The 11,627-nt window shown below is 48.9% G+C and overlaps 1 protein-coding gene across 1 annotated transcript in view; it reads left to right on the forward strand.

Annotated features, from left to right (window-relative positions):
* Positions 1-8,175, forward strand: part of DGAT1 (diacylglycerol O-acyltransferase 1) — a 20,310-nt gene extending 12,135 nt beyond the window's left edge. The window contains exons 10-23 of the mRNA XM_018571264.1: positions 1,165-1,250; positions 1,775-1,827; positions 2,453-2,558; positions 2,640-2,768; positions 3,028-3,102; positions 3,191-3,294; positions 4,299-4,337; positions 4,712-4,753; positions 5,338-5,382; positions 5,464-5,576; positions 5,681-5,746; positions 5,894-5,981; positions 6,766-6,828; positions 7,500-8,175. Coding sequence (XP_018426766.1) covers positions 1,165-1,250; positions 1,775-1,827; positions 2,453-2,558; positions 2,640-2,768; positions 3,028-3,102; positions 3,191-3,294; positions 4,299-4,337; positions 4,712-4,753; positions 5,338-5,382; positions 5,464-5,576; positions 5,681-5,746; positions 5,894-5,981; positions 6,766-6,828; positions 7,500-7,646 — 1,156 coding nt within the window. The 3' untranslated portion in view covers positions 7,647-8,175. The remainder of the gene's footprint in view (positions 1-1,164; positions 1,251-1,774; positions 1,828-2,452; positions 2,559-2,639; positions 2,769-3,027; positions 3,103-3,190; positions 3,295-4,298; positions 4,338-4,711; positions 4,754-5,337; positions 5,383-5,463; positions 5,577-5,680; positions 5,747-5,893; positions 5,982-6,765; positions 6,829-7,499) is intronic.
* Positions 8,176-11,627: the final 3,452 nt, after the last annotated feature.

Genomic DNA, 11,627 nt, shown 5'->3' on the forward strand with positions numbered 1-11,627 from the left:
CATGTCTCCTTCAAGTGTACCTGTCATAAGGGAAATTATACAATAGCTAGTTTCCTACCTGGGTCTGGCTTCAGTACTTCTAGGACCCAGACCTGCAACAAGGAAATGTCAGAATTCCTTAGAGCTATACTGCTTCTGGGTCAGTGAATCGGTAATGAAGACAAAACAACAGCATGACGGCCAGGCACCTGGCATTTTCAGCATAGCATCCTCCCATATATCTGTCATGACAAGTTCCCTTTAAATCTCAATTAAAATGTTTAAACCACACCACAAGATGCCTGCTGGGGACTCCATTAGCAATAAAAAACCCTCCTTTGTGTGCCCCTCTGAAACTAGTTTCACTTTGTTACTTGGAACTGATTTTAGGGCTAAACTACCACTGGCACCCCTCAGTCAGTCTGAGGGGTATCCAGCCAGACAGCCTCATTGGGCAGTAAGGGCACTCTCATTTCACAAGGGATGGAAGGGCTTGGCTCTGAAGTCAAGCCCTAGTAACAGGGAAACTAAATCAGAGGGGCACACAGTGGCTTTCCTGGCTAATAACAGGAATCTTGGGATGTGTAAAGTGGCTGATGGGATTGTGTTAAAGCAGGGATGTCCAAACTCCGGCCCTCCAGCTGTGGTGAAACTACAAATCCCATGAAGCATCTCTCTCCGGGAGTCATGTCTGTGGCTGTGAGAATCTTGCAAAGCCTCATGGGATTCGTAGTTTCACCACAGCTGGAGGGCCGCAGTTTGGACATCCCTGCGTTAAAGGAAACCTGTAGGTTAGCCCCATCCCCCACGGCACGTACCTCCCTTTCCTGCATTCCCCCAGCTGACTCATTTAGCCACCAGGAGTGTGGAAAACACTAGTAAGGGGGAACATTTGGGTTCCTCCCATGTGACAAGGCTGGGCAAATCACAAAGTACCAGAGCTGTCACATGGGGAGAGCCCATAGCCCTGTGTAAGCTCCAATTGGAGGGCCTCCAAGCATACGTACAGCTGAAGAGAGAGAGAGAGAAGCAGTGAGCATGTGCTGCAGGGTGGGGTTAGGAGAACCTGTCTGCAGATTGTATTGTTGCCCATTCTCAATGAACACCATTGGTTGGCACTTGCCACTGTTGCAGAGGATTATAGGAAACCGATTCTCATACCATGTTGTGTCTCTTGGCTCCCAGATACGGCATACTGGTGGATCCCATCCAAGTGGTTTCCCTCTTCCTGAAGCACCCTTATAGCTGGCCCTCGCTGTGCCTGGTGTTGGGTGAGTCCATACGAAGCCGGAGGGGATTTTATAATAAGAGGAATGATGTATCATAATGGCCCATCAGATCCCTGCAGACAGGGCAGGCCAAAAAGAATGCACTGTAATGCTGATTGGCCGGTATTTTGATACCACAAGGTTTACCTTGCCTCATACACAAGGGTCATAGTGGGGGGTACAGTTCTAGTGGACACAGCCCATAGCTGACGGCAGTAAGAGTGAGTTTTATAGAACTTAACATACACATTCACCTCGCTGTGCCGTGTTACATGATCGTGCACTACAGCCTCTGTTGGCGATGACACTGCATGGCTCTTTTTGCCTCCTCTAAGCACCCCACCACCAAGCAGAACATTACTGCACTGCCGGTGGTTGGGATTGTGCTTGTAATGGGACCATATGTCCTCAGAACATGTATGACTTCCTGTGGTGTACCAACCAAATGATCTGTCTTTCCATTACACAGGGTGGAGCAGCCATATCACTTCTGTATCGGCTATAATTGTCTTTTTTTCCTCTTTCAGCTTCTAATGTCTTCGTTTTGGGGTCTCTGCACCTGGAGAGGCGACTGGCATCTGTAAGTTCACATTGAGGGGAGCATCGCATCCACTGGTGGACAGGTTCATGGGTGCTCTACCTGTGTTTGGTAGATGCTGGGGTGTTAAACCATCTGCTGTACCTATCGTGAGGGGCTTCAACCATACTCCGTCTAGGAATCTTCAGCCATTTCATTGGCCTGGAGACAGAGACTACCAATGGGAACAATACTCAAGGCTCAAGCGAAAAGTCAGCAAGAAAAGATAATTTTTAGATGGACTAACTACATGGTTCCTGGGAAAGCCTTGCCTCCTTCTCCTGCTATCTCAGAGGGGAGTGGCCTGTTACCAGGCCTGGTTAGGAGGTGATGCATCTTTACTGGAATAGAGCTAAAAGCTTGGGTCTCCTGGCGGTTGGCAAACTGATAGTTGGGGGTTTTGGGCCAGTTAGTGATCTCATAGTTTGGGGTCTCCTAGTGCTTGGTGAGCTGATAGTTGGGGTCTCCTGGTGGTTGGTGAGCTGATAGTTGGGGATCTCCTGGTGCTTGGTGAGCTGATAGTTGGGGTCTCCTGACAGGTGATAATCTGAGAGTTCGAGGTAGTCAGTGAGAGTGAAGGGGAAATGCAGGATCCTCTCTGAACCTCTCTTGTTTTGTTTTTTCTCAGGGTCGATTTTCAGAGGGAATGGGTGTTTTCCTGTACACCATCATCCTCACTGGTATCCTCTGTTTCCCGGTACTGGTTGTGTTCACAATTGCCTCCATGACTCCAGGTAGATATCGGCGCTCACCCTTTGCCCAGTCACCGGATCGGTTACAGACCCCCTCACACACAACAATCTTTCTATTTGCAGTGGGGGCTGTCTTTGCGTTGTCCATCTATACCATTCTCTTCCTCAAGATATATTCTTACAAAGACGTCAACCTCTGGTGCCGGGAGAGAAGGCTGACACGGACCAGAGCACTGGGGCGCTCTCAGTCCGGTGAGTGTGGGGGTCTGCAGGTTATTTATGTGTTCAGTGAGTGTCATCTTCTAGCAACGTATGCTTTCAGTGAGTGTCTGTGTCTGCAGGTCAGGTATGTCTTCAGTTCATGTCAGTGTCTGCAGGTCATGTATGTCTATTGTGATTATCCGTGTCTGCAGGCCACCTACTGGAGGTTTTTAGTGAGTGTCGGTGTCTGCAGGTCACGTATGTGTTCTGTACCGTTTATTCTTATTCTAACATCATCTCTGTGTCTCAGCTCCTTTAATGAGAAAAGCAAATGGAGAGGCAGGACAGAAGGAGGTGTCGTACCCTGGCAATCTGACACACAGAGGTGAGTGGTACACGTGTGATATGTGTGCAGACATCATGCCACATGATTGGACTTGTTTCATCCACTTCTTTTTCTTTCTGCCCCTCAGATATGTATTATTTTGTCTGTGCTCCGACTCTCTGCTATGAAATTAACTTCCCCCGATCTCCGAGGATTCGTAAGAGGTTCCTTCTACGGAGGCTTTTGGAGATGGTGAGAAGAGTGTGATGCACGATTCTACAGGGAAAATAGGCCTGTACACCTCCACTGCCTTTCCCCCCTATTGTACAGCGCCACTGCCCTTCCCCCTATTGTACACCGCCACGGCCCTTCTACTTTATTGTACACCACCACTTCCCCATTTACTCTATTGTACACCGCTACGGCCCTTCTACTCTATTGTACACCGCCACGGCCCTTCTACTCTATTGTACACCTCCACGGCCCTTCTACTCTATTGTACACTGCCACGGCCCTTCTACTCTATTGTACACTGCCACTTCCCCATTTACTCTATTGTACACCGCCACTTCCCTTCTACTCTATTGTACACCGCCACTGCCCTTCTACTCTACTGTACACCGCCACTTCCCCATTTACTCTATTGTACACCGCCGCTGCCCTTCTACTCTATTGTACACCGCCACTGCCCTTCCCCCTATTGTACACCGCCACAGCCCTTCTACTCTATTGTACACCGCCACGGCCCTTCTACTCTATTGTACACCGCCATGGCCCTTCTACTCTATTGTACACTGCCACTTCCCCATTTACTCTATTGTTCACTGCCCTTCGACTCTATTGTACACCACCACTGCCCTTCTACTGTACACCGCCACTCCACTTTTCTCCTTTTGTACACCACCACTGTCCTCCTGCCCTATTGTACTCTGCCCTTCTCCTCTAATGTACACCACCACTGCCCTAGCCCTCTATTGTACACTGTCACCGGCCTTCTCCTCTTTATTGTACACCGCCGTTGCCCTTCTCTTCCCCTCTGTTGTACACCGTTCTTGTTCTTCCTCTTTATTGTACACCATCACTGCCCTGTCTGTTGTAAACTGACACTGCCCAAATCTTTTCTCTACAAGGCTCTCTGGCCCCTCATTTTTCTTTGCCAATGTTTGACTTTTCATTAACCCCTCAACGCACACACAGCCAGACTAGCTTTAAACAGTAAAAGTGTCTGATGGTCCTCCTTTCTCTCTTTTCCTCAGTTGTTCATCATGCAGCTCTTGGTTGGCCTAATCCAACAGGTGAGATATTTCAATGGGAGGGAAGGCCTTTACAGGCTCCCCTGGGGGGTGGAGCTTCTTAGGAAGCTCAGAGGTCTAGATTCAACATTGGAGGAGACATTTAGAATCCTGAAGCAGAAGATGATAATGGGGAAATATTGGGATGGATGTAGAGATGATGCTTGAATATCAAAAGATATGATGAAGTGTCGCAGGGATTTATGGGAATTGTTTTGCAGTTCTTCTGTGTGAAAACTCCTCACTGATCAGTCTAAAGCTTGGATGGTCCCAGAGATCTTCTGTCCCTCAGTGAGGAAGGGTTGGTTAACAGGATGATGGCACTCATTAAAGATTTATGCTCAAAATAATCTTGGTATCCATCTTGCTTTTTTTAGTGGATGGTCCCAACAATTCAGAACTCCATGAAGCCATTCCGGGTGAGTGTTTAGTAAATAAGGGCCAGTGTGTTTATCTGGCAGATAAGTCTAATAAAATGTTTCTAGAAAGGCAAATTGTGACATCATACTGAAGCTTTATAGCCAAAATTTGATTCCTATGTGAAAGAATAACAATGGTTACCCAATGATGAGTCAACTAAGTTCTTATCGGACCCGAGAGGGGGTATTTAGGATCTGTTTTATGTAGTTTGTGTTGTTGGGCATTGGAAGGTTATTTCTGTTGTCTATGATGGGAAACAAAGGATAATATACCAAAACACAACATGCTGGTCATGCGCCATTTGGAACAGAACCTATACAAAGCAATATGTGCAGTGAATGATTGGCCGAGCAGGAACAAGACCTAGAGACATGAGCAGGCCGATCTCCATGTTCATGATGGATCTCTCATCAATCCGAATTCATAGTGTTAGTGAATGATCAGCAATCTTCCGTAATCTATGTTCCCAAATCTAGATGGAAGTGATTTGCAATGTTCTGTGGGCCGACTTTCTCATCTCTGCTGTTTTCTGGTCTCTTTCCTTCATTTTTTCATGTGATCGGATCTAATCTCTGTCTGTAAGGATATGGATTACTCGCGGATGATTGAGCGTCTCCTGAAATTGGCGGTAAGCTGTTCTTCTCCATACATGTGTAAACGTTTGTGCTTCCTCCTAATCCCGGAATTAATTCTTATGAATTTCTTTTAGGTCCCCAACCACCTCATCTGGCTCATCTTCTTCTACTGGTTCTTCCACTCTTCCATGAACTTTGTGGCGGAGTTGATGCGTTTTGGAGATCGGGAATTCTACAGGGATTGGTGGTGAGTCGGGGGGAAGGAACAAGGTTCGGCTGCTTTCACTTGCTTTGACATTGTTTGGTAATAGTTCACCGCATCCTCATTCTATGCGTCTCCTTCCTTCCCAGGAACTCGGAGACAGTGACCTACTTCTGGCAGAATTGGAACATCCCAGTACACAAATGGTGCATCAGGTAAGAGGGGCCTCTGGGGGGCAGTTGAAGGAGAGGAACTGAACGTTTCTACCTTAGGTTTATTGGTGGGATTTGAGCTCGTTGGGTTGATAATTGTACCAAGAGTGTAACAAACTCTGGCGTAATGACCTTTTTTTTTTGTCCAAGACATTTCTACAAGCCCATGATGAAACGTGGGCTCTCCAGGTGGGCTGCTCAGACCGCCGTCTTCTTCGCCTCAGCTTTCTTCCATGAGGTGAGTCTTGACCTATAGTAGGAGTCGTGGAACCTACCAGAAGAGATGCATTGTGGGGATTTTCAAACTGTACAAAAATGGATTAGTCCAAAAATTTTCAACCCAATTTTTGTAATGTAGTCAAATGAATCCAAGCGATGTCTGTGGTTGAAAATTGAAATTCCCTTGTGTGGCCAATGTTGAGGTTCCCCAGACCGGTATAGGTTCACCAGATTGCAGTGTGATTATGTGAAATGTCCAGCTGCTAGCGGTAAATGGAATATCAGGGGGGCCCTGCAGGAAGAATTTTGACAATCTATATCTTAAAGTGAACCTGTAAAACCATTTAAAACAATTTCTTCTTTAAAACTGGACATTGTCTGTTCACTCCAGAGGCAGTGGAATGCAGCATTGGCTTGACCGTATTGGCATTGGCTTATCTCTGACCAGTCATTAGAGTCCTGCCTGTATAGTGGTGGTTGGTGCCGTGACACAGTAAGCAGTTTGTCACCTGTGACTTGGACAGAGCATTCTGTTTTATGTCCGTGGGCCCAAAGTCTGGTGTTGGGGTCTTGTATCCAAAGTACATAAATCAACGAAGCCCCTTTTCTAATCAGACGCAACGGGAGCAGGAGGACCGATATGAAGGGCATTGCTTAAAACTGACCAGAGATCATTCTTTGTACGCATAGCTTACTGCACCTCTGCGATGCTGTGGAGGAATTGAGCATTTCTTGGTCAGGGCAGTTGTAGACATTGAGAGGACTACTTTTGCAAGGCTGACTATTGTGTCTTCTCTCTGCAGTATTTGGTCAGCATTCCTCTGAAGATGTTCAGACTCTGGGCCTTCATGGGGATGATGTCACAGGTTTGTATGATTCTTATTGGTTTGTTTTTCTCCTCTTGGGGGGGGGGGGCTATGATATCACAGGTTTGTACGATTCTTATTGGTGGGTTTTTACCATCTTGGGGTTGTAATGTCAGTTTTGCGACACCTCACCGCATGAAATGCCGCAGGGTCAGGAGTCGCCAATGGGTGAACCGATCGCGATGTGGGTGCCATTTTCTTCTAATGGCACACTGGGCGGACCGTGCGGTTTCCCGCTGCAATTCCGCCCATGCTTCCGAACACGATCACAGCTAAAACAGCCGTGAGTCGTGTATCGCACAAAAAAGTTACTTGTACCTTTTTCTGCGATTGCCGCGTGGATGTCACCCCATTGAAATCATTGGGGCCAAATCAATTGTGCAGGACCGCACGACACCGGGGACGCGCGTCCCGGGGTGTCGTGCGGTGAAGTGCAGGTGCGAACCTAGCCTTATTGATGGGTTTTCTCCTCCAAAGCTGTAATGTCACAGGTTTATATCATTCCTATTGGTGGGTTTTCTTCTCTGGGGATTGTGTTGGCACAGAAATGTAAAGTTCTTAGTGGGGTTTCTCCTTGGTGGTTGTGATGTCACAGGTTTCGATGCTTTTTATTAGTATTTTTCTGCTCCTCGGAGTTGTGACATCAATGTTGTTTTTTTTGCTTCCTGCAGATTCCTCTGGCCTGGTTTGTGGGACGGTTTCTCAGGGGCAATTATGGGAATGCGGCTGTATGGATTTCCTTGATTATTGGGCAGCCGATAGCAGTTCTTATGTATGTACATGATTACTACATCCTGAACCATGAGAAGAGTCAGTGATTGCCTCACAGCACCCCTGCAACTCGCACTTCGGACCTTGGTGGAGAAGCGATTTCTGAGCCATGTGCCTTTCCTGAACCCTCTAATTCCCAACCAATCATGTTTCTGATGACCAGCAGGATAGTGGGAATGTTATGAAGGATAGACACTTGTATGAACTCCACTCTGGTCTGTACAATCAGGAGGACACCATCTGTTCACACTTCTGATGCAACCTGAAATCAAGGCCTAGCTTGTTATTTTCCTAGGTCCGACTTCTACCTAATGCCCTACTATGATATCCATCCAACTCTGGGTCTACTCCTCTTTCAAGATGTGCCTTCTGTCCAGGACCCGGTCCACTTCCGTCCAGGAGCCTGTCAGTTCTCCGAGTTCTGTCATCCGTCCAAGTTCAGGTCTCTTTTTCCAGACTGAGACATCATCTGAAGACTTTGTGACTTCTACAATAAAATATCCACCAGCGGCCTCATCGCCTAGATCTGAGACCTGAGCACCATCTCCTCCTTCGGGATCCTTTTTGCACTTTCTGATTTTTAAAAAAAATTTCGTTAAATTTCACCAAAGATGTCAATTACCTGTTTAATCTGAATCGTCCTCCCTGTTCACATCTGACCTCCTACACTCCATCAACAGCTCAGTCTTACCTTTAGCTGATCAACACTTGATGGGTCTCACACATGGTGCTGCCTCTGCGGTGACACCAGTGTGAGTCTCAGTGCAATAATTATGTGCCCTGCAGTGCTGCTGTTGTTGATGCTGTTTTTAAAAAAAGAAAAAAAACAACCTCTGTGCTGTTTCCTGATCTGGAGTTCCTGTGTGTGAGCGCTTGTCTTGTCTGTGTGTGTGGAGCTGTGTCTGCTTAGCCGGCTCCATGTTGGTACACAACATGTTTTTGGAACACAATGATTAAAGATGTTGGTTTTGAATGTCTGGTGTATATACATTTCTATTTGCTGCATTCTATTATGAAATTTGCAAGCCCAGCCTTGAGGATAAGAAGTTGTGCTCGTTGTATAAAGGGGAAAGGTTCCACCTATAATGGTGGTCAGGGCCGTGATTAGATATCATGGGGCCCCGTACAGCCTATCTGCCAGTTTTGCCCCTCTTCAGGAAGGAGGGTATACATACACTATATCGCCAAAAGTATTGGGACACCTTTCCACGCACATGAACTTTAATGGCATCCCAGTCTTAGTCCATAGGGTTCAGTATTGGGTTGGCTCCGCCCTTTGCCGCTATAACAGCTCTGCCTCTTCTGGGAAGGCGTCCACAAGGTTTAGGAGTGTGTCTATGGGAATGTTGGACCATTTGTGAGGTCAGGTACTGATGTTGGAGGAGAAGGCCGGGCTCGCAGTCTCCGCTCTAATTCATCCCAAAGGTGTTCTATGCGGGTGAGGTCAGGACTCTGTGCGGCCAGTCACGTTCCTCCCCCCCAAACTCCCCCAGCCATGTCTTTATGGACCTTGCTTTGTGCACTGGTGCGCAGTCATGTTGGAACAGGAAGAGGCCATCCCCAAACTGTTCCCCACAAAGTTATGTCTTTAGTATGCTGATGCCTTAAGAGTTCCCTTCACTGGAACTAAGAGGCCAAGCCCAACCCCTGAAACGACCCCCCCCCACCAAACTTTACACTTGGAACAATGCAATCAGGCAAGTACCGTTTTCTCCTGGCAACCGCCAAACCCAGACACGCCCATCTAGTATGAGAGGGAACAGTTTTCAATATATAGTTCCCACAGGCTGGCTCGCACAAATCACCCCTCTATGTCTCCCTCCTGAACATGGGCCGCTCTTTGCAGGAAGGACGCCGCGACCCACTGCAGAAGGTGTCGCGACCCACTTTTGGGTCGCAACCCATGAGTTGAGAACCACTGCACTAGATGCCTCATCCTATACACCTGTGGCCATGGAGGTGATTGGAACACCTGAATCCAATGATTTGGAGGGGCTGTCTCAATACTTTTAGAATTGTACTTATTGAGGGGAATTTATCAAAATCTGGAGCAGTTGGCTATGACAACCAATTGGCTTCTCTTTTTAGTTTGTTCAGTTAAGATTTGCAAATTAAAGATGGAAGCTGATTGGTTGCCATGCACAGCTGCTTCAGATTTTGTCTGTTCCCAGTTTTAATAAATTCCCTTCATAGTGTATGTCTCTAGAAAGGGTGGATGGTAGGAGCAGGGCCACCAAGAGACATCATGTGACCCCATACTGTACATGACGGGGGCCCCCCTGGTCAACTTTTCCGCATAACATGTTGCAATAATCCCCCCCAGGCAGTAATAGTAATCACCTTACCCCCTGCAGCAATACTAATCTACCTTTAACTTATTCTTGCAGCCTGGGGGGGATTATTATGAAATGCCAAATTATTAAAACAAGGTTTCGCCTGTTCAGGTTAAAGACCGAGTGAAAGCAGCGGCATCTGTAAGCGGCAGTCTGCATGTAATCGCATGTGATACAAGTACATGCGGTTTGGAATAGTAATTGTATCACATACTGTATGATTACATGCAGACTGCCACTTACAGATGCCGCTGCTGTCACCCGGTCATTAACTTGAGCAGGTGACAGCGGCCCCATCTAAATGGCAGATTTGGGATTCAGATTAGGGACAGGAGGAAGGAAGAAGACATGGCATCTGGGACAAAGACGGGGAAAGCAAGGAGGTACGGTGTCCGGAAGGTGGTATGGTATCAAGGACAGGGGGATGGAAGAAGGTATGGCATCAGGGATGGGGGAAAGGAAGAAGGTACGGCATCAAGGATGGGGCAGGAATAGGGTATGGTATCTGAACAGAGGGAAGGAAGGAGGTACGGCTTGAGGCCCGGGGGAAGGAAGGAAGTACGGCTTGAGGCACAGGGGAAGGAAGGAGGTACGACTTGAGGCACGGGGGACGGAAGGAGGTACGGCTTGAGGCCCGGGGGAAGGAAGGAAGTACGGCTTGAGGCACAGGGGAAGGAAGGAGGTACGACTTGAGGCACGGGGGACGGAAGGAGGTACGGCTTGAGGCCCGGGGGAAGGAAGGAAGTACGGCTTGAGGCACAGGGGAAGGAAGGAGGTACGACTTGAGGCACGGGGGACGGAAGGAGGTACGGCTTGAGGCCCGGGGGAAGGAAGGAAGTACGGCTTGAGGCACAGGGGAAGGAAGGAGGTACGACTTGAGGCACGGGGGACGGAAGGAGGTACGGCTTGAGGCCCGGGGGAAGGAAGGAAGTACGGCTTGAGGCACAGGGGAAGGAAGGAGGTACGACTTGAGGCACGGGGGACGGAAGGAGGTACGGCTTGAGGCCCGGGGGAAGGAAGGAAGTACGGCTTGAGGCACAGGGGAAGGAAGGAGGTACGACTTGAGGCACGGGGGACGGAAGGAGGTACGGCTTGAGGCCCGGGGGAAGGAAGGAAGTACGGCTTGAGGCACAGGGGAAGGAAGGAGGTACGACTTGAGGCACGGGGGACGGAAGGAGGTACGGCTTGAGGCCCGGGGGAAGGAAGGAAGTACGGCTTGAGGCACAGGGGAAGGAAGGAGGTACGACTTGAGGCACGGGGGACGGAAGGAGGTACGGCTTGAGGCCCGGGGGAAGGAAGGAAGTACGGCTTGAGGCACAGGGGAAGGAAGGAGGTACGACTTGAGGCACGGGGGACGGAAGGAGGTACGGCTTGAGGCCCGGGGGAAGGAAGGAAGTACGGCTTGAGGCACAGGGGAAGGAAGGAGGTACGACTTGAGGCACGGGGGACGGAAGGAGGTACGGCTTGAGGCCCGGGGGAAGGAAGGAAGTACGGCTTGAGGCACAGGGGAAGGAAGGAGGTACGACTTGAGGCACGGGGGACGGAAGGAGGTACGGCTTGAGGCCCGGGGGAAGGAAGGAAGTACGGCTTGAGGCACAGGGGAAGGAAGGAGGTACGACTTGAGGCACGGGGGACGGAAGGAGGTACGGCTTGAGGCCCGGGGGAAGGAAGGAAGTACGGCTTGAGGCACAGGGG

The sequence above is a fragment of the Nanorana parkeri genome, unplaced genomic scaffold (genome assembly GCF_000935625.1).
Source record: "Nanorana parkeri isolate BGI_ZX_2015 unplaced genomic scaffold, ASM93562v1 scaffold1717, whole genome shotgun sequence".
Taxonomy (NCBI): Eukaryota; Metazoa; Chordata; class Amphibia; order Anura; family Dicroglossidae; genus Nanorana; species Nanorana parkeri.